Source organism: Miscanthus floridulus, chromosome 3, assembly GCF_019320115.1.
Source record: "Miscanthus floridulus cultivar M001 chromosome 3, ASM1932011v1, whole genome shotgun sequence".
Classification (NCBI taxonomy): Eukaryota; Viridiplantae; Streptophyta; class Magnoliopsida; order Poales; family Poaceae; genus Miscanthus; species Miscanthus floridulus.
In genome coordinates this window covers 141,689,102-141,711,273 of record NC_089582.1, presented here as the reverse complement: position 1 = coordinate 141,711,273, position 22,172 = coordinate 141,689,102, and the positions used below count along the sequence as shown (strand labels likewise).

Genomic DNA, 22,172 nt, shown 5'->3' with positions numbered 1-22,172 from the left:
TGTGGATTGATCTTTGTTTATTTTTGAACAATCTGATATAGGCAGGCAAGAAAAAGAATGATGATTTTTCACTGAAGTTAAACCTTGAAAAAGAGGGATTTCTCACTGAACTTGCCCTGAATTGTTGCAATTTATTGCTATGGCTTACATTTATAAACTCTAGAGGATGAGTCAATGGTTGGCTTTGATACACTGATGCTTGATGCAGAGCACAATCAGCTGCCATGTTATTGAGCTTAATATAATGATATTGTAACTAAGGTAACTTTTTATGTCTTGGCATGGCCATATTGAGTCCAAGTTATAAATATGAAGCTCAGATAATTTTACTGGCAAAAATAGAAAGATGACAAGCAGTTCAGTTTTCATGATATACATATAAAGCTCAGATAAGTTTACTGGTAAAAATAGGAAGATGACAACCAGTTCAGTTTTCTAAGAATGTGACAATTCATAGACATTGTTTTCTTAAAAAAAATTATGGTCCTCTCTCTTCAATTGGACGAGTGATGATGTAAAAAAAGTTAAAAACCAACAATGTCCCTCCATCACATGTTTTCTTAAAAAAAACACAGTGAATAGTCAACAAAAATGTGGCGGGGCATTGCTTATTTGTTAATTATCTGAGTCAACAAAAATTTGGAAAGGTCTATATAGTAGAGTCGGTGAGCTTGCGACGTCGTGCTCTTCGTGACCGTGTTAATTTTACGAACTTTGCTTTTTGGATTGATGTCATTTTAATGTGGGTAGTTAATTTTACAGTATTGTTATCTTATTGTGCGATCTGTGTATTTTTAATATAAAAATTTAGTTGTCCCGTAACCACGCACGGGCACACTGTATATCCCGCATTTTTTTGGAACGTTTATCAAGGTTGGTCATCCGGTTTATGTACTGCAATCACTATCTTCTCAAGCTTTAGCCAGATTCTTGGCTATACATTTATGCAAAAATTGCTCAACAAGAAACTAACAAACGTATGTATATCCAACAGACATCGTACTAATTTAGATGTATGTGGTTGTCTGTCTAGACATGCTCCTACTCTCATGAAATGAACTTTGCTTTTTGGCAGTGATTATACCTTTGTCTGATTATTTATTCAGTTAATGAGTGTACATTTGTCTATCATAGGTTATTATTTTTCAGTTAATGAGTGTACATTTGTCTATCATAGGTTTGCTCAAAAGAAATAAAAAAAGGATCTTGTTCTCATGTTCACTTGAATGGTTGAGCTAATGTTTAGTTTAACAAATACCGTACTTGATAAACCGCTGTGGTTGATAGATCCTCAACATCAAGCTACAAAGTGTTTTCTTCGCTAGGGTCCTACTCACCATCTTTGCACAAGACACATAATTTGGCTAGGTACCTAACATATCTCTCTTTTTTATTTGCATGCAGGCAGGGATGGAAAAAATATTGATTATTTTAGTTTCGCATGGAGATAGGAAAAGATGCAGCTTGAGATGAAGGCATCAGGCGTTCCCAATCTAGATGACCGCTGGTGACATGCGTGTAGTCTTTAAGTCATGATTTTATTTCTTTTTATTTTTTTAATTTAGCTTGATTTGTTTTGTTGATTATGTTAATGTACTGTGTACATTCATTTATTTATTGCTTGGGTGCTCCACGGAGGTCGCTGTCGGGTTGGAGTCGACAGCGCATGGACGTTGCTCGACACCAAACTGGAGTTCTCCATGAGGTCCATCGTCCACTGGCAAGACAAGTTCTTGACGATCGACTGCACTGGAGAAATCTCCGTCTGCAGCAGCAACGCCGTCGACGCTACTCCAACCGCGATGTTGCTGCCATCGCTGTCGCCACCGTAGCTACCTAGAATCAAACGGTGAGTTGCATATTGTGGGTGCCATGGTGAGCACATTCCACGAGACATAGAGCTTCACCTACAGCAGCGCGATCTACAAGTGCAACCTCTACGACTGTACGCCGGAGTGGTCCAGGGTGAGGGACATCGGTGATCAGACACTGTTCGTGTCTAAACATTTCAATGAAAGCTTCAGTGGAACAAGTGTATCCAAGTACAAGGAGAATAAAATCTACATGTCTGAGCCATTGTATGAGGATCCATACGTCTTGGTCCATTGACCGGAGATCGTTGATATTGCTACCGGCGCATCCGAAGTGCTATGTGTTCCTCTCTCCACGACGCGGATCCCTTCAAGGTCCTCAGAATCGTGCCGAGGCACCATGTCGCACGTACAATCAGAAGGGGATCTGATGTCCGCGAGCCACGACCATGGGGACCCCAATTCTTCTGAACTCCACTCGTTCCCCATCTTTCTCGGCTGCCAGCGGTTGGGAGTGACAGCGGTTTTGTCGTTGCCTTGGTTGCAAAGTGCAGTGGTACTTGGGCTGTGGCGTGGCGTTCTTCCTCCCAATGCTGCCCCAGCTGCATCAGCCCCTTGTCTGGCATGCATTCCGGTGAGATCCAAATACCTAGATCCAATTTTTTGATTTTTTAATAATCAAGTCAACTCGATATGTACATGTGAGCTCAGATGCAATTTGTGAATAGGTATCTATTGCAATTTGTGAATAGGTATCTATTGCGAGTACTTGAAAATGAAAGCATTCTTGGCAATTTGGTGAGCTCTAGATCATGAAAGCATTCTTGCTACTTTCAGATAGTACAGTTTGAGTAGTTGCAGTAAAGTGAAGGGAGTGATTGTGCATATTACAAATTTATTTATTGAACTAGAGTTTGTGTATTTCAGTAAGTTTAGTCAGTTTTTTATGTGAACGGTATGTTAGCCTTTTCCCTGTGATCATCCAATTGTAGCAATATAAATTTCATCGTCATCATCCGAAGATGATTAATCCACCACTTCATTCAGTAGATTGAACTCAGCTTCAGAATCCATTACACACCTACGGCTCAAAGCTGAGGCAAGAAATACACGATGAGTTGACCTGACAAATCCTAAACGCATGAAGTGCTCGCCGTCGTCGACTACTGCTCGGCACCGCCGTCACACCGAGCGACCAAGCAGGGAGGACCGTACCAAGTGGTGCGCCGCCAAGGGGTAGCTATGCGTTGCGACTTTGCGAGCGGACCTAGCGGCGTAGTCGTGCGCTGCGACTTTGCGAGAAGACCTAGCGGCGGACGTATATTGCGAGCGGCCAAGGACCAACCGTCGGGATGATGTGGCCCATTTAAATATACAAAAGGACCATATTTAGCCAGGCTGCTGTAGGTGTAGCACTCATCTTTTTAAGGGCCTTTTCTATTTTACATGGTGGCTAAATCAAGAGATTTAGCATCCTGTAGGAGAGGGCCAAGAGATGTAGCGTAACAGCAGATGGCCCAACCGCCCAATGGTTCAGCCCATCACATCACGCCAACCCCCCCCCCACCTTCCTGCTCCCAAAGAGGAAAAAACCCACTCGAGAGTCGAGACATGCTAGGCGCGAAAGGCTACGATTCCTCCTCCCGCCATTTCCGTCGCCCGCCAAAACGATCCCGAAACCGCCCAGATCGCGACTATTTCTCCGCGCCAAAATGCCCAAATCCGCCTCCCGCTCCCCGTCCCCACTCCCAGTACCGATCCGCGCCCCTCTGACGCGCCGGCGGCCATGGACATGTCGGCGATCGCCGCGCGCCTCGGCCTCTCGGGGTCCCGCCCCGTCATCCGCAAGGCCGGCGAGCTCCGCCGCCTCTGCGACGTCAACTTCGACTCATCTGTCCTCGGCATCGTAAGCGGCCCGGACTGCCCACCCTCTTCCCCGATTTCCCGTTCTTCTTCCGCCGCGCGGACGTGCCTCTGACCTGTGTGCTTTTGCAGGGCGAGGTCTGCAAGGCCATCATCTGCCTGGAGATCGCTACGTCCAAGTGAGTCTGGATTTGCTGGTCAACTGTTCGATGAATTGCCCGTGTAGGGAACTTTGTGTCATTTCGTTTGTTGGTTGCTCAGGTTCCAGGTGATTTTTGACCGCGCGGAGGCTGTGCGTATGAGCGGGATGTCTGAGAAGGCGTACATCAGATCATTCAATGCGCTCCAAAATGGTCTTGGTGTCAAGTATGCTTCTCTTCCCTTATGTTTCGCCGTTCAGAGCGTCAAATTCCTACCCTGTGATTATTAAGGTGAAAATTTGCTCTTGTAGGACGACTTTGGATATGCGTGAATTGGGCATCCAGTTTGGTTGTGTCAGGTTGATACCTTTCGTTCAGAAGGGATTGTCTCTGTAAGTCTTCTCTCATGGCAGTCCGATTGCACTTGCATCAATATTTGAGGGCCTACTGATTGTGAATTTTGTCTCGAGACCACGAATTGTAGACTATGTCACTTGAGCTTCATTGAAACTGTGCCCAAGTTTGCTAGTTGCAACCTGATGTTTCAATGTTATATTGAGGGTAGATTTCATACAATTCAGCTATAAGGAGCGCTTCCTTGCTGCATTGCCACCTTCACGCCGGGCAAGCACTGACTTTGGTCGCCCAGTGTTTACTGCAGCAGCATTCTACTTATGTGCGAAGAGGCACAAGGTACTTGCCTGTTTTAGTAACAGTGTACTTTGTTGTTCTGCAATGCATAGGCGATTTGTCTTCTTTAGTGCTGAAGCTTTCCTTAATTTTCTTGTAGCTCAAAGTTGACAAACTAAAGCTGATAGATCTATGTGGCACATCCAGCACTGAGTTTACAACGGTACAGTTTATTCATATCCTCTTTGTATGTCTGCGCATAGCTGCAATGTGCACTTGTGCTGTGTGCTCACTTGAATTGTTTACTGTACATATGCTCTTTTCTTACTTTCCTGTTCTGATTACAGGTTTCAACATCAATGACAGATCTCTGCTTTGATGTTTTCGGGATAGCCAAGGAGAAGAAGGATCCAAAGTCCATCAAAGGGAACAGAGGTACCTACATACTCATTGCTGATCCATTCCTTACATCATTGAGTTATTAATCCACTTACATAGCGAAAATACATGCTACAAATAATGCTTTGTGTTGCTAACTCTCCATTAAACTCCTATGTTTTGTCCTTGTTGCAGAACTGCTGGATGTTTTGCCAAGCAAAAGGAAACATGAAGATGACAGTGATTCATCTGCATCCAATGAATCCTCAGACGATGATCTAGATGAGCTAGATGTATGTACTTGATTACTTCTGATTGCTTATGGATTACTGATCTCACTTTTCTTTTGAATTGCATCTAAAAAATATCTAAGTACTGGAGTTTAATCTGCATTTTGAATTGCATGTCATGGAACACAACTACACTGATATGCTTTTCCTGATGAAAAATGGTTTTATATTTAATTTGTAGTAGTCTTCCTGTTTGAAATTTTTCTGCATTGTAAAAGTCGCTACTAGTGCAGTTTCTTGTATATGGCTTTCCCCTGCATGGAACCCTGTCCACATCCTTTATTACCAGGACTATATATAATCCTGGTTTGATCAATTAAGGTTGGCTCAAGTAAGGTTTATGTACATGCTAGATGTCTGAAATCCGAATAAACTGAAAGACACACAAAAACAGTACTGAAAGATGTCTTTTCTTCTACAGCTGTGCAATTTTGATGGTTCCTACTATATAATAGTGTGCAACAGTAACTGCATCTAATCGTTTCTTCTATGCCATGGTGTGTTAAAGCGTGGTCTTGTTGCATCTACACAGTTTTCCTGTCGAGGTTACTTCTGCAATGTCTATACGGATTATTTTGGGCCTGACCGCTGTCTGCTTGTTCTGATGTCAGTTACCAACTCACAAGAGGCGCAAGAAGATGGAGAAAGAAGCATACAATGATTGGAAGTCGTCTGTTCTTTCGTCGAACAAGAAAACCAAAACAGGTTTGTGCTTTGCTCTGTTCTGCATCCCCGACTATTTATTAATTTTCTCAATCCAACCTCATGTCTGACGAGATTAGTTCCCTTCCGTTTCCAGACCCTGCCAAGCCTAAGAGGCAAGCTGAACTTAACTTCAAGAAGCCGGCAGAAGTACCTTCTGCAGCCAACTAGATAAACCTGAACCCTCTTCGCAACAAATGGAATTGCCGAGACTGAAAGTGGTCTATGCTCTATCCTCATCGATTTCCTTCTGAACGCAAAGGGAAAAATCGGACGCCTTTGCTCCTTGTTTTTATTTATCTTTGTGACATAACTTATTCATGAAAAATGCTGTTGGGCAACGTCCGGGTGTAAATGACGTGTTGATATCCCGTGTCAGAGGGTGTTTGGATCCGGTGCCTAAAATTTAGGAGGTGTCACGTGAGAGTGTCGCATGGGGTGTTTGGATACTAATCTCCTCAACTAAAAAGAACAAAGTGTAACATTTTTTTGTGTGATATTTGTTTTGGTTCGTTTGTCTGTCCACGTCTGCGATTTCACGACATTTCCTGCATGCTGCGTCCTTTGGTGCGAAGAAAACATGGAAAGTCTTGACCTTGATTTGCATGCGCTATAAATACGAAAAGTCTTACCCTGATTTGCATGCGTTACAAACACGGAAAGTCTTGACCCTAATTGCCTCAAACAAGAAAAACGATCACCCACGTCTCACGCTTGATCATACTACCCTCGTGCCATAAATATGAAATTCTTAACCCCGATTTGCATGCGCTACAAATACGGAAGACCATCGTCGCTCGTCGCTGCACGAGCGAACACGTCTTCTTGGTAGGACTCAAGCGCGTCACTTGTCGCTGCACGGAGATGATCATCACGCGCCCCATTCCTCAAGCCCCTGCACGATTGAGCCACCCCAACTTCTTCCTCGCCGTGTAGTGGAGAAGCAACAGCAATGGATCATCCACCGTCTGCCTACCAGTGGATGCACCTATGGCTACATCATCGATTGCCGCAAGGTCGCCACAAGATCACCTCCCCGTGCGATCTCCCCTACACGACCTGCTCCATCGTTTGGTCTGTGCGCCCGCGTCGTCATCCTCCCCGTGCGCCACGTACACTGCCGCCTCCACGACGTCGCGCCGTCGTCCTCGCCGTTCGCCCGCATCGTGGACCCGGAAACACCGCCGCCTCCACGACGTCGGCGTCGTAGTCCTCGCCGTTCGCCCGCGCCATGCACCCGAGCCGTCGTCCTCGGCTACCGCGCCGCTACGTCGATGCCACCTGAGTCGTGCATCCGAGCCGTCGTCTTCGGATATGTAGACCGATTGACGTCTCTCGTCCTCCATCGCTCGCCGTTCATGATGTTACACGTATTTTTTCGATATTGTGTGCCTGCACATTGGATGCCATTATTTTTTAGCATAGTTAGCCCTTTGTCTGTACCACTCTCGTTTCATGTAGCTCGAGTCTTATTTATTTACTGATAGTCTCAATTCATGAGCTTGGTGTACCAATGTTAGATACTTTACTGGTAAAATATATTAAATACTTTTCTCTTGTCAACTTTTTGTATGGCTACTGAATTTTTGGTTTGCTAATTTTTTTATTACACTTTGGTATTCAGATGTTTGGCATCAGCCCTTTGCACCTTTAGACCTTGCTCGCTGAATTGGTGTTCCCGTAACAGCAACGCCAAGCCAAGTCACAAAGTTATCTCTGCACTGCAAAATGTCTGTGGATTGATCTTTGTTTATTTTTGAACAATCTGATATAGGCAGGCAAGAAAAAGAATGATGATTTTTCACTGAAGTTAAACCTTGAAAAAGAGGGATTTCTCACTGAACTTGCCCTGAATTGTTGCAATTTATTGCTATGGCTTACATTTATAAACTCTAGAGGATGAGTCAATGGTTGGCTTTGATACACTGATGCTTGATGCAGAGCACAATCAGCTGCCATGTTATTGAGCTTAATATAATGATATTGTAACTAAGGTAACTTTTTATGTCTTGGCATGGCCATATTGAGTCCAAGTTATAAATATGAAGCTCAGATAATTTTACTGGCAAAAATAGAAAGATGACAAGCAGTTCAGTTTTCATGATATACATATAAAGCTCAGATAAGTTTACTGGTAAAAATAGGAAGATGACAACCAGTTCAGTTTTCTAAGAATGTGACAATTCATAGACATTGTTTTCTTAAAAAAAATTATGGTCCTCTCTCTTCAATTGGACGAGTGATGATGTAAAAAAAGTTAAAAACCAACAATGTCCCTCCATCACATGTTTTCTTAAAAAAAACACAGTGAATAGTCAACAAAAATGTGGCGGGGCATTGCTTATTTGTTAATTATCTGAGTCAACAAAAATTTGGAAAGGTCTATATAGTAGAGTCGGTGAGCTTGCGACGTCGTGCTCTTCGTGACCGTGTTAATTTTACGAACTTTGCTTTTTGGATTGATGTCATTTTAATGTGGGTAGTTAATTTTACAGTATTGTTATCTTATTGTGCGATCTGTGTATTTTTAATATAAAAATTTAGTTGTCCCGTAACCACGCACGGGCACACTGTATATCCCGCATTTTTTTGGAACGTTTATCAAGGTTGGTCATCCGGTTTATGTACTGCAATCACTATCTTCTCAAGCTTTAGCCAGATTCTTGGCTATACATTTATGCAAAAATTGCTCAACAAGAAACTAACAAACGTATGTATATCCAACAGACATCGTACTAATTTAGATGTATGTGGTTGTCTGTCTAGACATGCTCCTACTCTCATGAAATGAACTTTGCTTTTTGGCAGTGATTATACCTTTGTCTGATTATTTATTCAGTTAATGAGTGTACATTTGTCTATCATAGGTTATTATTTTTCAGTTAATGAGTGTACATTTGTCTATCATAGGTTTGCTCAAAAGAAATAAAAAAAGGATCTTGTTCTCATGTTCACTTGAATGGTTGAGCTAATGTTTAGTTTAACAAATACCGTACTTGATAAACCGCTGTGGTTGATAGATCCTCAACATCAAGCTACAAAGTGTTTTCTTCGCTAGGGTCCTACTCACCATCTTTGCACAAGACACATAATTTGGCTAGGTACCTAACATATCTCTCTTTTTTATTTGCATGCAGGCAGGGATGGAAAAAATATTGATTATTTTAGTTTCGCATGGAGATAGGAAAAGATGCAGCTTGAGATGAAGGCATCAGGCGTTCCCAATCTAGATGACCGCTGGTGACATGCGTGTAGTCTTTAAGTCATGATTTTATTTCTTTTTATTTTTTTAATTTAGCTTGATTTGTTTTGTTGATTATGTTAATGTACTGTGTACATTCATTTATTTATTGCTTGGGTGCTCCACGGAGGTCGCTGTCGGGTTGGAGTCGACAGCGCATGGACGTTGCTCGACACCAAACTGGAGTTCTCCATGAGGTCCATCGTCCACTGGCAAGACAAGTTCTTGACGATCGACTGCACTGGAGAAATCTCCGTCTGCAGCAGCAACGCCGTCGACGCTACTCCAACCGCGATGTTGCTGCCATCGCTGTCGCCACCGTAGCTACCTAGAATCAAACGGTGAGTTGCATATTGTGGGTGCCATGGTGAGCACATTCCACGAGACATAGAGCTTCACCTACAGCAGCGCGATCTACAAGTGCAACCTCTACGACTGTACGCCGGAGTGGTCCAGGGTGAGGGACATCGGTGATCAGACACTGTTCGTGTCTAAACATTTCAATGAAAGCTTCAGTGGAACAAGTGTATCCAAGTACAAGGAGAATAAAATCTACATGTCTGAGCCATTGTATGAGGATCCATACGTCTTGGTCCATTGACCGGAGATCGTTGATATTGCTACCGGCGCATCCGAAGTGAAGCCCGTCCAGGAAAAGATGTAGGGTTCCGAGGCTCTAGGTTGGATTCGACTCAATCTCTGGAAGCTCTAGAGTTTGTGAGCCTACGACGCCGCGCACTCCGTGACTGTGTTAAGTTCATAAACTTTGCTTTTTGGATTAAATGTCACTTTAACGTTGATATTTAATTTAACAGTATTGTTATCTTATCGCGCGATCCGTGTGTTTTTAGTATAAATTGTTAGTTATCCCGTAGCAACGCATGGCCACGCTGCCTAGTAAAAAAACAAATTAAAGAATCCGTCAGTACTCTACGAGGCGAATTTATTAAGCATAATTAATTCGCCATTAGCATATGTTTACTGTAGCACTATATTGTCAAATCATGGATTAATTAGGCTTAAAAGATTCGCCTCGCAAATTAGTCTCAAGCTTTGTAATTAATTTCGTAATTAATCTATATTTAATACTCCATATATATGTCAAGCATTTAATGGGACAACGACAATGACAATTGTGTTGATTCTTAATACTCGTTGGTCTGTTAACTCATCTGTAGTCTCCTTGGTGCTGTCAGTCCGATTGACGCCACCTACACCCTGGCGCCCTGGCGTTGGGCTGTGTTCATGTGGGCGCCAGGACTCCAGGGTTCTAAAAAAATACGAGATAATAATATCAAAATATCTTTTCAAGTGATCAAATGGTCAAGGAGCAGTCTCACCCAGATTGAAAAGGAGTGAAAGTGCTTCCGACGTTCGTTGCGCTTAACCTAATGCAGGCTTTGTCCTGTAGTCCAAGTTGCGGTACTTTTTAGTATTTCGTAATCGTGAGTTCGTCGTGTTCGTGATGCGCTGGGATTAGAAACCATGGCTCTTGGGGTCGGGTGTGGCCGTGTGGGCATGTGGCTCTGGACCGCTGGAGCCCGGAGCCTCGAGTCCCCGGCCGAGACCGCGGGCGCACTGCACGCGGCCGAGGGCCGCGGCCAGCGGGGCACGAGGGTATCGTCGTATCTATGGCGTCCGGGGCCAGCGGCGCCGCCTGGTCGCGTGTGTCCGCCACGCGCCCCGCACTACCTTACCTCCCCGCCCGACGCGATCCCTTCCCTGCAGCTCTTTTGCTAGACTTCACCTACCCCGCCGAAAACGCCAAAACGGTGCGTGACCTGAGAAGGATGGCTAGTTTGTTTGTTCTTCTGAATGCATAAGCCATGACTAAAACGCAATCAGTCAGTCGTACCATGTAGCTGCCTCTCAAGTCTCAACAAGCCACCCAGGCGCCGTTACTTGCACGGTGCGTATATTTAGGTTTGAGCTGATAAATCTTATTGCCATCGAGCGCGCAGAGCCATTAAATTATAGCAGAAAACACTTGCGTAATAATTCTTTGGGCCTCGAAAGAAGGGCGGTGTGGCGTGCTGCAGTGGCACATGTAGGGCGCTGGTGGTGCTGTGTGGTGGCGATGTCATGGCCATCCCATCCCATCCCATCCGCCTCCACGCAGGAGCACGCGCCAGGGCGGAGCAGCGGCCAGCGGTGGGTGCCTCCCACACGCCCCGCGCGTGTCGCTGTCTATCCCACCGGACCCGGCAACTACCCTTTCCCCCGTCACGCGGGCCACGGCACCGCCTGGCCCACGGATCAGCGAAACAGAGATCGCAGTTCCTCCCTCAGCCCATGTTCTTCTTCCTGCCCCGCCGTGGGACCCGCCCTCGTCCCCTTTCTTCTCCCTCTCCTCTCCTCCATACCTATCCATCCTCCTCGGTCCTCCCCAGCAATCGAAGAAAGGGCAGAGCTGAACCGAGCCCTCAAATCTAGCCGCATCGCGTCGCGCTCTCTCATCCTGAGCTCGGTTCGAGGTAGTTTCGGGAAGGTGAGGGTCGTTTTTCCCTAGTCCTGGCGTCGATTGATGAACGCACGGTTGCTCTGTGGTTAGGGTGTGGGGAACTGATGCGGAGCTCTTGATTTGTTGCTGCAGGAAAGGTATCGGACCAGGTCGCTTGATCACCCATGGTGCCCAGGGACAGGGCGCATAGCGCCACCGCGGCCCCGGCGGAGAAGCTCGTTCAAGGGTGAGCCTTGGTCGTGACTCGTGACTAATCAGTGGAGAGAGAAAAAAAACAACAGATACATTTTTGTAGTTTTTCTGCGTTTGATCGCAGTAGGTCTTTGGGCTTTGTAGAGGGAGATCACTAGCTACGCAGCAATCCGCACTCCTACTCTTTGATGATCAGAAGTGTTTCTTGTTGGTCTCTGCACACATAGTTTAGATCATATCTAACATTGGTCTAAACCTCTATTTAGTTCAAGCATGATGATGTGCTGCTGTTCGAGAAAAAAAAAAGTTTCCTGAGTTTTTTTTTATTTGTAACACTTATGCTCCGTATGCTTTGTTTCCTGTACCTGCAAAACTAGTTGAAGCAAATGTGGATGTTTGCCACTGAATAATGGATAATCCCTTCAAAGGAAATTAGGCTTTCCCTAATGTCGAGGCTGTGGGTAAGGTAGAACCAGAGAGTGGGATAGGCTTGTTACATTCTTTGAGCATGACTAGTGAATTAGCAAGCTTTTTTTTTTGGGCTTCGTAGGGGGAGAGCACTACCTACGCAGCAATCTGCACTCCTACTCTTTGATGATCAGTAGTGTTTCTTGTCGGTCTCTGCACACGTAGTTTAGATCATGTCTAACATTGGTTTAAACCTCTATTTAATTAATGATGATGATGTGCTGCTGTTTGAGAAAAAGTTTTCATGAGTTTTTTTAATATTTGTAACACTTATGCTCCAAATCCTTTCTATCCTGGACCTTCAAAACTAGTGCAACCACATGTGGATGTTTGTCACTGAATAATCGATAATGCCTTCGAAGGAAATTAGGCTTTCTCTAATGTCGAGGCTGTGGATAAGGTAGAACCAGAGAGTGGGATAGGCTTGTTACATTCTTCGAGCATGACTAGTGAATTAGCAAGCTTTTCTACTACAAGTGCATGACATGATTTATTGCTGATGCCGAATATCTGATAGGCCTATCACGAACAAGTGCGAAAAGAAGGCTCCAAAGAAAGTGCATAAATCTGAGAGGGAGAAACGTAAGCGGGACAAGCAGAATGATCTCTTCGGTGAGCTGGGAAACATGCTAGGTATGTGGTCTGTTACAAATTTAACCGACAACAACATGATCTATGGCTGCACAGCATTAGAGTGTTTCTTTCTGAACTTGAAAAATCCATGGTGTTTTGTTTCATGGAGTGCCATCCTGTTTATTTCATATCATTTTGTCCAGGTCAATGCAGTTTGCGGCTCACCTGTGTGCCTGCTGTTTGTTGATTCTCTTAAGTTTTGGATTTCCAAGTCGTAACTTTAAGAGTTTAGCATGTTTATGTGGTTATGTGGAATAATATTGAACACACACTTGGCATTGTTGTACAGACATCTCGCAACAAGTGCTCCATGCATATATGATTATTGATTATTTGCCTCAACTCTACTACTACTCTACTTTTGCTCAAAGTTACATTTATATTTTTCCTAAGCAATGTCATCTCTTTTCAGAACCTGATAGGCAGAACAATGGGAAGGCATGCATAATAAGTGACACTACACGAATACTTAAAGATCTACTTTCACAAGTAGAATCTCTTCGAAAGGAGAACAACACGCTGAAGAATGAATCTCATTATGTAAGTGGGCTCCTCTCATTTCTGAAAACCGACCATATCACAACTTGGGGAATTTTAATTAAATTTCTCGAATGTGCAGTGTAGCACATATTTCATTAAGAGGAAAAAGAGAACATCCAAACAAACAACGCCAGCGTCGACCAGAGGTAACCAAAGGTTGCCCCGTCGAGCTGCACAAACATAAAACTGAGCGGCAAATGAAAAACCAGAGGAACTCGGCAGTGACCACATAAGAGACTAATTACATGAATGATGTGAGCGACGACAGGGTCAAATACCCGGCCCGCAACCACATGGCGGCCTCCTGTAGGATCTCCAAACACAGCTCGCGAGCGTCCTTGGCTTCATTCCTGAACGTCCGTGCGTTGCGTTCCTTCCAAAGCACCCAGCAGGTTAGCATGACGAGCGAATCAAAGCCCTTCCGGCTGCCACGGGGCACCCTACGCCTAGCCCAGGCCCATCAGAGGAAGGGGTCGACGTCACCGTGAGCGGCCACGGTTGTGAGCCCAAGCTTGGACAGGAGCATATTCCAAACCTGACGGCTGAGGACACAACCCAGCAGGATATGATCCAGAGTTTCGAAGGCTTGAAGACACATGATGCAAGCGTCATTGTCCTGCAGCCCATGACGCATCCGCCGATTCGCGGTCTAGCAACGACGATGCAGAGCCAACCAGAAGAACCTGACCTTGGGCGGTGCGCGCGTCTCCCAAATCAACTTAGCACCGGATGGCGAGGTCGATCCGATGAACATCGCACCATACGCCGACGCCGCGGAGTACTTGTGGTCAGCGAGCCAACGCCAGATGACGGAGTCCGGAACCCTCGTCATGAGCTAGACACCGCGAACCCGCTCCCAGAGGTCCAGGTACTGGAGGAAGACCCGAACAGTTTGTGCCCCAGTAATGTCGAACACCCAGGTGTGATCAGCCATACCCGACACCACAGACCTTAACCTCGCCTTCGCCCGTGGGACTGAGGCGAACACCGCAGGCGCAATTTGTTCAACACAACACCCATGAATCCAGGAGTCTTGCCAGAACAACGTTGAGCTCCCGTCTCCGACGACCATCATGGTTGCTGCACGAAAGAGGGCACGCGTGGCCTTGTCTGATGATGACGGAAGGTCGATCCAAGTTCTGTTCGGGTCAACCTTCCGCACCCACTCCCAGTGCAGTCTTAGAGCTAGACCGAACCTTCGCAGGTCGATGATGCCGAGACCACCGAGCTCCTTGGGCTTGCAAACCACCTCCCACGCCACGCGACACATGCCCGCGCCCACTGTGGTCGACCCAGTCCAGATGAACGATCGACGTAGCTTATCGATGTGGTCGACCGCCCATGGCGACAGGCACACGGCAATGGAGAGGTGCACTGGGATGGCCGCGAGTGTCGCCTGTGTCAACGCCACCCTGCCCGCAATGTTCATGAGATGACCTTTCCAGAGCGGAATACGCGCCGCAACGGTGTCAATGAGGAATTGCTCCTCGCTCCGGCGCAGCCTACGAGTAGAGAGAGGGATGCCCAAGTACTTGCACGGAAAGGCTCCGATTGTGCAGGACAACATGTTTTCAACCAGCTGAAGCTCCTCCTGTGAACAGGCAATCGGGTTGGCGACACATTTGTCCATGTTTGTGTACAAACCCGACGCATCGCCGAAGATCTGCAAGATGGTTTTGATGGCGATGATGTCGTTCATCTCTGGCTTAATGAACATGACGACGTCGTCCGCGTATAGTGACACCCATGAACGCACCGCGTCGCACCGGAGAGGTGAGAAGATGGACTGGGACTCAGCCCACCGGATGAGTCCGCCAAGCACCTCCATAGCTGGGACGAACAACATCGGGGACAAGGGGTCACCTTGCCGCAAGCCTCTGGCATGGCAGATGCGGTTGCCCGGTCTGCTGTTGAGGAGGACTCTGGTGCTTGCCGATCCAAGGAGGATAGACATCCAGTCCCTCCACCGCCGACTGAAGCCGAGCCGTTGTAGGACCTCCAAAAGGAAAGGCCAACAGACTGTAGGTAGTAATTAAATTGTCCTTGAATTTGATTAATTTGATGTATGTAGACTGTAGGTAGTAATTTATGAACGAGAAAAATCTGTGGGTAGTAAATTTTTGTCCTAAAAAAAGAATATGCAAATATTAGCAAATAAATCTTACAGTACCACTTGAAAAGATTTGCTATATCCTAGCCAGTAATTCAATATGTGCTTCCTTCATTGTACAAAACAGGTTGCCTTGGAGAGAAATGAACTACTGGATGAAACCAATGTGATCCGTGGTGAAATCTCAGAACTTCAAAATGAGCTGAGGATGCGGCTAGAAGGCAACCCAATCTGGAGTCATGACACTTCTAGATCAAATCTTACAGCACCTCATCCTGCGACCACAGTATTTACATTGCAACATTCAGCACATCCACAAGTCATCGCAACAATGGCACTTCCTCTGCAACAGCCAGCAGTCGTTGAACAATCTTATGCTGCCCCACGGCGGGAGCTACAGCTATTCCCCGAAGCTGCACCCACTGAAGATACTGAGCCACCACAAAACCAGGGGATCTCTAATAATGTGACGCGGCCGCAGGCAAGGTACCCACCAGTAGTGACAACTTTGCCTGTACATGTATATCCAGTCCTTCCAAGAATGGAAGATGAGCAATGCAGTACTGGTAGCAGAGAGGAAGGCGGGGTAGGCAACCCCTAACAGCTCAAGTACAAAACGAGAGATCTGGCTCACAGTTTGAAAAGTTTTCGTAGTTTCAAGTTTAATGTTTCCATTATAGCTGATGTGCTAAAGAAACCTAAAACCTATGCGGCTGTGCCTGCACATGTAAATATCATCCCACTCTGTATTACCTGAACTTAATCTTCGACTAGTTACTTCGATGGGAGCAATCTATCTTTGTTAGTTCGTCCACTTCGTAGTTTATCTGTAGTACTCGTACCAAGCAGAAGTTCAAAGAGTACCTGATTCTAGAAAACATGCTAATCACTCTTCTATGTATCTGTAGTTCTGTACAAGTTTGCATAGCTCCGAGCAAAAGCTAGTCTGTCTGATACCACTGTGCAGTTACAATTTTCTCACTGGGAACCCCACCTTGAGTTCAGTTAGTACAGTTGCTTAAACTCAGCAAGTCTGGATACATCAGCAAGACACAATAATGGAGCTGCAGCCTGCTGACTTCTTCACAGATATTTTCTGCGCTTCTGAATCCCTCACCTGAGCTATCTGATCCCACTGGCCTTCTGATGCGTATGTGTTCGACAGCAGAATGGCATCTGAAGGATGGTAGTGGCCAATGGCGTCCAACTGTGCCTGCACCATCCTCCCCAGCTTCGCATTGCCATACACTCTGCAGGCGGCAAGCAACGCTCTCCACGCCGTAGCATCACCATGGGATGACACGCTTTGTATGAGCTCATAGGCTTCATGTAGACGCCCTGCTCTTCCCAGGAGATCAATGACACACTGTAGTGCTCAGGGCTGGGAGATAAGCTGCATCGCTGCACCATTGTCTCGAGGAATTCCTTCCCTTCCTGCACCAACCCGCCATGGCTACAAGCAGTTAGCAGGGCTAGGAAGGTGACCTCGTTAGGAGCCACACCGTCTTCCTCCATCCTGTAGAACAAGGAGATGGCAGAGCCTGGCTGCCCATCGACTCCCAATCCTATGATCATTGCTGTCCATGCCTTCACGTCCCTATCTCGTATTGCATCGAAGACTGCAGCTGCCTCGCTGGGGCACCCGCACTTGAAGTACATGTCAATGAGCGCTGTCCCACGTGCTGTCAATCTCTAGCCGTGCCTCTTCAGCAAGCTCATGGACAGAGCGACTGGCTGCCAATGCCCCAGATGCTCCACACGCTGAGAGCACACCAACAAGCGTCCCAGAATTAGGTCTCATCCCGTGCTGCCTCATGCCATCAATCAAGTCCATTGCCTCCCGAATCTGCCCTGCCTTTGCATAGCCATCCACCATACAATTACACAGCACCAAGTCTCGTCTAGCTGTCTCATGAAACACCTTGCTTGCACACTCAACGCTGCCCTCCCTCACATACACCCCCACCAGTGATGCCGCAACCTTCACATCGTCACAGAACCCTGCCTTAATGCAGAAGCCATGCACTGACTCCCCTTGCCAGCCACACCCAATCAAGGTGATCACCACCGTCACATTGACATCCACTTCAGACCACCTCATCACGGTGAACATCTGCACCGCTGTGCCCACATCCCCCACCCTGACATAGCCCCCGATTACCGTGTTCCACGACACAGCGTCCTTCTCAGGCATTTCCTCGAACAACCTCCGCGCGTCCGCCATGTTCGCACTGCTGCAGTAAAAGTGGCACAGCACATTCCGCAGGCTCACAATGTCCAGGAACCCGTACCGCAGCACGAGCGCGTGCACCTGCTTGCCAACCGAAGCTGCCTCGGCGTCATTGGGGATTTTCGCGCAGAGCGCGAGCAGCGGCTGGAACGCGAACTCGTCGAGCTCGGGGAGCCGCGCCCGCGCGGAGGCGAGGACCGAGAGGGATGCGGCGAGGGAGGCCGCGGAGGGGCACGAGGAGAGCGTGCGAAGGACGGCGGTGTGGTGGAAGAGCGTGGGCCGCGGGACGGCGGCGAAGAGGGAGAGCGCGTAGGGGAGCGGCGCGAGTGGGGAGGCGAGGAGCCTGGCGGTGGGGAACGCGTGGTGCGGGAAGTGGGAGCATTTCAGCATCAGGTACGAGATGAAAACGGTCCGCATATTTTTCGACTGTATTTGAAATCGAATCCGTTTAGACGAGTTGAGATATGTCTGTATCTGAGTCTGAATATCCCATATCCGATACCGTATCTGAATACTTAAATCGTATATTTATGATTTCGATATCCAATCGTATCCTATCCGACATAGTTGACACTATCCGTATTCGAATCCAAATCCGGACAGAAATATAAAAACAAATGTAATATCGGTGATATCCGTCCGTATCCGATCCGTTTTCATCCCTAGCATCCGGGCGTGGAGGTGGAGCAGGTGGCCCGGCCGCGTCGCCGACTTGAGCAGCGCCGTCAACGACTTCCGCGGCGGCATCGCTCTCGGTTGGGTTGGGCGGGCCGCGGGCGCCGGCTCGGCCGCTTAGTTGCATGAAGCCGTGTTTAGTTTCAAGAAGTTGGAATTTTGGGCTACTGTAGCACTTTCATTTTTATTTGGCAATTAGTGTTCAAATATGGACTAATTAGGCTCAAAACGTTCGTCTCGCAATTTTTCACCAAATTGTGTAATTAGTTTTTTTTCGTCTACATTTAATACTCCATACACGAGCCGCAAACATTCGATATGATGGCTACATTTTGGGATTTTGGGTTGGAAAGTTTCGTCGATGAGACGTCTGACTGATCGGCAGGCGCGCGTGCGCGTGTCGCCAAAGCAGAAAAGAACGTGGGCTGTGAGCAGCGTTCGGGGTGCTCATCTAGCGAAAAAAGCCCATAGCATCACAGACCGGGCCGATGACACTTGACAGAATTGAAACCCAGCCCATCTAATCGAAGCTAGGGTTTACATCCCTTATAAGATCTCGTCTTCCACCCTCGCCTCCATCTCTCACACTCCCTCCGGCGGCGGCAACCCGACGACTAACTGCGCCACCCTGCCGCGGCAGCCATGGTGCATGTTAGCTTCTACCGCAACTGTAAGAGCCCCTCCTCCACTGCATTGTATGTGTGTTGCCTTGTGACTTCCATAGACGTACAGTAGATCGATCCAGCTCGTGCTGTTATTTCCTTGCGGTTCTCAAGATTCTTCCACCAGTAGTGTTGGGGAAATGCTTACTGATGAATGTTCCTTCCGGATACGCTTAATAGTAGCACTTCGGATGGTCGGAAGTGTCGAAGAATACCTTTCGCCTTTGCTTTGATCCGTCTAGCCCAAAGTATGGTGGATTGCCCTTAGGTGAACTGATTGTGCGGGCATGCATGTGGTTTCAAATCTGTATATAGGGGTGAAATTGTGCTGGATCAGAATTCAAAATACCAAGCTTTGTACTAGTTTAGTACTCTTTAAAAGCAAATAGTATCAGACAATGTCCTTACACAGTTGTCGCAATTTTCGTTATTGCTCAACCAGTCAACCTGAAACTGGTTATTTGCACCATTTAGTATAGGCTCTGGCTTTGTTTTCAATACTAGAAAGTTGGACAGAAATCTTTCATTCACTGATAGTGATAGGTTAGTTGTTACCGATACCACTCTCAGTTATTTTCCAAAGCTAATTTTGTAGTGCTATCAGTAGCTTATGTTGTTGTTGCATGTTGCAGATGGGAAGACTTTCAAGAAGCCAAGGCGTCCGTATGAGAAGGAGCGCTTAGATGCTGAGCTGAAGCTGGTTGGTGAGTATGGTCTGCGCTGCAAGCGTGAGCTGTGGCGCGTGCAGTATGCCCTGAGCCGTATCAGAAATGCAGCCAGGGAGCTGCTCACCCTGGATGAGAAGAACCCACGCCGTATCTTTGAGGGTGAGGCGCTCCTCCGCCGCATGAACCGATATGGTCTCCTTGGTGAGGGTCAGAACAAGCTTGATTATGTGCTTGCCCTCACTGTTGAGAACTTCCTCCAGCGCCGCCTCCAGACCATCGTCTTCAAGAATGGCATGGCCAAGTCCATTCACCATGCTCGTGTCCTGATCAGGCAGCGCCACATCAGGTTTGTTTATGCGCTCCTGATCCCTCAATTGTGCATCAATTTCAGTTGTATTGTAAAATGCTCACAAAGATTGAAAGTTGGCAATTGTGGGTTTGAGCAGTTCCTACGCTTCTGTTCCTATGTTAGTTATGAATTTGCAATATACTGTTCCAGTTTGTGCCCAATTTTCATTATGTTTTAATGCTAGTGGTTGTATGTTGTAAAGACACATTTGATCTTGGATGGGCCATATGATGAAAAACCATGTGCAATTCTCACGACGGTCGTCTGAGACACTTTGTGTGTAATGTTGCAGTCATGTTTCTCTGATGCCCTTGGTTACATTTGATTCTTATAGCTGTTACCATAATGAATAGTTTTGTGTGACACTTGCCTTTCTCACGGCGGTAAGGCGAGGCGTGGCGACTGACTACCGCCTTACGCTTAAGCGACTAAGGCGTGAGGCAAGGCGATGCCTTAACAGCTTAAGGAAAACTTAAAAAAGCAGCTTAGAGCAGTAGATAATGAAGAAAAATGAAAAGGAAAAGATGAAAAAGAAAGGAGAAGGAGCAAGAAGTAGCCTGGCCCAGCCCACCAGACAGCCCATATATGCCCCTAACCTTCCAAGGTCATCTCTCGAACTCCCAATCCTCACTCCAGCGCCGCCGCATCTCTCTCTCTCTCGTTCTCCACTACCACTCCGCCTCTGCCCCTCTATGTCTCTTGCTTCCCTCTCTCCTCCAGATGACCAAATGTGCTGCTCTGCTTGCGGGATGTTGTAGGATGTTGCAGGCCAGCGCCGATTGGGGAAGATGGCCGTGGCCCGCACAGGCGGCTGCACGGCTCGGTGGCAGGCGGGCGGCAACTTCTCCCGTCGGCGCAGGAGAACGCGTCGGCACGGGCGAGCTGCGGCTTCTTGTTCCCCTCCCGCTCTCCCGCTCACGGGTGTGGAATCTCCCGCGCACCTGCTCTCTCCCTCCCGCTCTCCCGCTCACTGATGTGGAGTCTAAGGCGAGTCGTGGCGTCGTGTGTGCAGCGCCTTGGCACTTAAGCGATGCCTAAGCGTCGATTAAGCGACGCCTTGAAAACATTGTTGGGCACAATGAGGAGTTAATTTTGCTAATGTATCTCCGAGGCCAGAAGGTCACTGATTCTTATGTCCTTTTCATTCTGAGTGACCTATTGGATGTTCAAATAATATGTTTCTGTTTTCTTTTTCCCTTTCAATGTGTGATTATGTTGTCATACTTCAGATTCTTTAGTTTCTAATTAATATGGAATTCCTTGTTCTGACCGTTCTCAAACCTGTGAGACTCAGTCGTAACTCTGACTGATGTGGTTAGTGTCGTAACTCTGCCTGATGTGGTTAGTTTCTAATCCATTGCTTTGCTTGTGTGCTAGTAAAATATAGTGACATGCATGTATCTGTTTGTATCACTGAATTAGTCATGTGCTCCACATTGAAAACGAGCTGTGGTGCTTATGGAAAAGACCAAATTATTCAAGGGGATGCTTATACTTTTAAATTTAAATCATTGGCATAGTTTGGTAGATTGACAGACAAGTTCAGTTTAGCAACTTGGATCTACGAGCCTTTTTTTCTCCTTGATCTAACATTGAATTTTCACAGGGTGGGAAGGCAGCTCGTCAACATTCCCTCGTTCATGGTCAGGGTCGAATCAGAGAAGCACATTGACTTCTCCCTCACCAGTCCTCTGGGTGGCGGTCCTTCTGGAAGGGTGAAGCGGAAGAACCAGAAGAAGGCATCGGGTGGCGGCGGTGATGGTGAGGAGGACGATGAGTAGTGCCACGTAGGATTCTGCGACAGCAATTGGTTGAAGTGTGAGATGGACACTTAAGGTGTTGTGCCTGAGTTTTTGTGGTCTTGAATTCAGAAATCCTACGATGGTAGACAATTTTGCAGCCCAATACTGACACTTTAATTTCAAGCATTGGCAAAGTGTCTGGACACTATGAATTGTGTATTCTGGTTTGCGTGGCTATTTGCTCGTCGGGCATCCTATGTTTAAGACTGAATGTCTGAATCAAATTGGTACTCCAACTTGTCTGAATCAAATTGGTACTCCAACTTCTCGTTCTCAGGTGCTGTTTGGTCGGCAAACGTAAATGGTATGAGATCCATGGGGCAATGA

General features: G+C 46.8%; 3 protein-coding genes, 2 non-coding genes and 1 pseudogene across 5 annotated transcripts; 5 read left to right on the top strand and 1 right to left on the bottom strand.

Annotated features, from left to right (window-relative positions):
* Nucleotides 1-3,490: 3,490 nt before the first annotated feature.
* On the top strand, nucleotides 3,491-6,298 carry LOC136547287 (origin of replication complex subunit 6-like). The gene is made up of 10 exons (XM_066539246.1): nucleotides 3,491-3,717; nucleotides 3,807-3,853; nucleotides 3,936-4,040; nucleotides 4,126-4,206; nucleotides 4,396-4,507; nucleotides 4,605-4,667; nucleotides 4,792-4,879; nucleotides 5,018-5,115; nucleotides 5,724-5,817; nucleotides 5,912-6,298. Exons 1-10 carry the CDS (start codon nucleotides 3,598-3,600, stop codon nucleotides 5,983-5,985), a joined length of 882 nt encoding a protein of 293 aa, XP_066395343.1. The 5' UTR covers nucleotides 3,491-3,597; the 3' UTR covers nucleotides 5,986-6,298.
* A 4,855-nt stretch (nucleotides 6,299-11,153) lies between these two features.
* LOC136547286 (transcription factor BHLH062-like) lies at nucleotides 11,154-16,275 on the top strand. Its single transcript, XM_066539245.1, has 5 exons — nucleotides 11,154-11,543; nucleotides 11,649-11,742; nucleotides 12,694-12,809; nucleotides 13,222-13,349; nucleotides 15,587-16,275. The coding sequence occupies exons 2-5, from the start codon at nucleotides 11,681-11,683 to the stop codon at nucleotides 16,058-16,060; spliced, it is 780 nt and encodes a 259-aa protein (XP_066395342.1). The 5' UTR covers nucleotides 11,154-11,543; nucleotides 11,649-11,680; the 3' UTR covers nucleotides 16,061-16,275.
* Nucleotides 16,276-16,452: 177 nt separating this feature from the next.
* Nucleotides 16,453-18,436, bottom strand: LOC136544575 (pentatricopeptide repeat-containing protein At1g26900, mitochondrial-like; annotated as a pseudogene).
* Nucleotides 18,437-18,880: 444 nt separating this feature from the next.
* LOC136547285 (small ribosomal subunit protein uS4y-like) lies at nucleotides 18,881-22,109 on the top strand. Its single transcript, XM_066539244.1, has 3 exons — nucleotides 18,881-19,034; nucleotides 19,659-20,040; nucleotides 21,650-22,109. Exons 1-3 carry the CDS (start codon nucleotides 19,007-19,009, stop codon nucleotides 21,822-21,824), a joined length of 585 nt encoding a protein of 194 aa, XP_066395341.1. The 5' UTR covers nucleotides 18,881-19,006; the 3' UTR covers nucleotides 21,825-22,109.
* On the top strand, nucleotides 20,264-20,354 carry LOC136547774 (small nucleolar RNA Z161/Z228). Its single transcript, XR_010781730.1, has one exon. It is a non-coding gene; the product is annotated as a small nucleolar RNA Z161/Z228 (small nucleolar RNA).
* Nucleotides 21,113-21,200, top strand: LOC136547777 (small nucleolar RNA Z162). The gene has a single exon (XR_010781733.1). It is a non-coding gene; the product is annotated as a small nucleolar RNA Z162 (small nucleolar RNA).
* Nucleotides 22,110-22,172: the final 63 nt, after the last annotated feature.

What these genes read in the sequence shown, in the direction of transcription:
- LOC136547287 (XM_066539246.1), top strand. Translation starts at nt 3,598, where the DNA reads ATGGACATGTCGGCGATCGCCGCGCGCCTCGGCCTCTCGGGGTCCCGC. An exon ending in CCAGCACTGAGTTTACAACG is followed by an intron (nt 4,668 to 4,791) that starts GTACAGTTTATT and finishes TTCTGATTACAG; the next exon opens with GTTTCAACATCAATGACAGA. An exon ending in GAACAAGAAAACCAAAACAG is followed by an intron (nt 5,818 to 5,911) that starts GTTTGTGCTTTG and finishes TTCCGTTTCCAG; the next exon opens with ACCCTGCCAAGCCTAAGAGG.
- LOC136547286 (XM_066539245.1), top strand. Translation starts at nt 11,681, where the DNA reads ATGGTGCCCAGGGACAGGGCGCATAGCGCCACCGCGGCCCCGGCGGAG. An exon ending in TGAGCTGGGAAACATGCTAG is followed by an intron (nt 12,810 to 13,221) that starts GTATGTGGTCTG and finishes ATCTCTTTTCAG; the next exon opens with AACCTGATAGGCAGAACAAT. An exon ending in TGAAGAATGAATCTCATTAT is followed by an intron (nt 13,350 to 15,586) that starts GTAAGTGGGCTC and finishes TGTACAAAACAG; the next exon opens with GTTGCCTTGGAGAGAAATGA.
- LOC136547285 (XM_066539244.1), top strand. Translation starts at nt 19,007, where the DNA reads ATGGTGCATGTTAGCTTCTACCGCAACT. An exon ending in TGTTAGCTTCTACCGCAACT is followed by an intron (nt 19,035 to 19,658) that starts GTAAGAGCCCCT and finishes TGCATGTTGCAG; the next exon opens with ATGGGAAGACTTTCAAGAAG. An exon ending in ATCAGGCAGCGCCACATCAG is followed by an intron (nt 20,041 to 21,649) that starts GTTTGTTTATGC and finishes GAATTTTCACAG; the next exon opens with GGTGGGAAGGCAGCTCGTCA.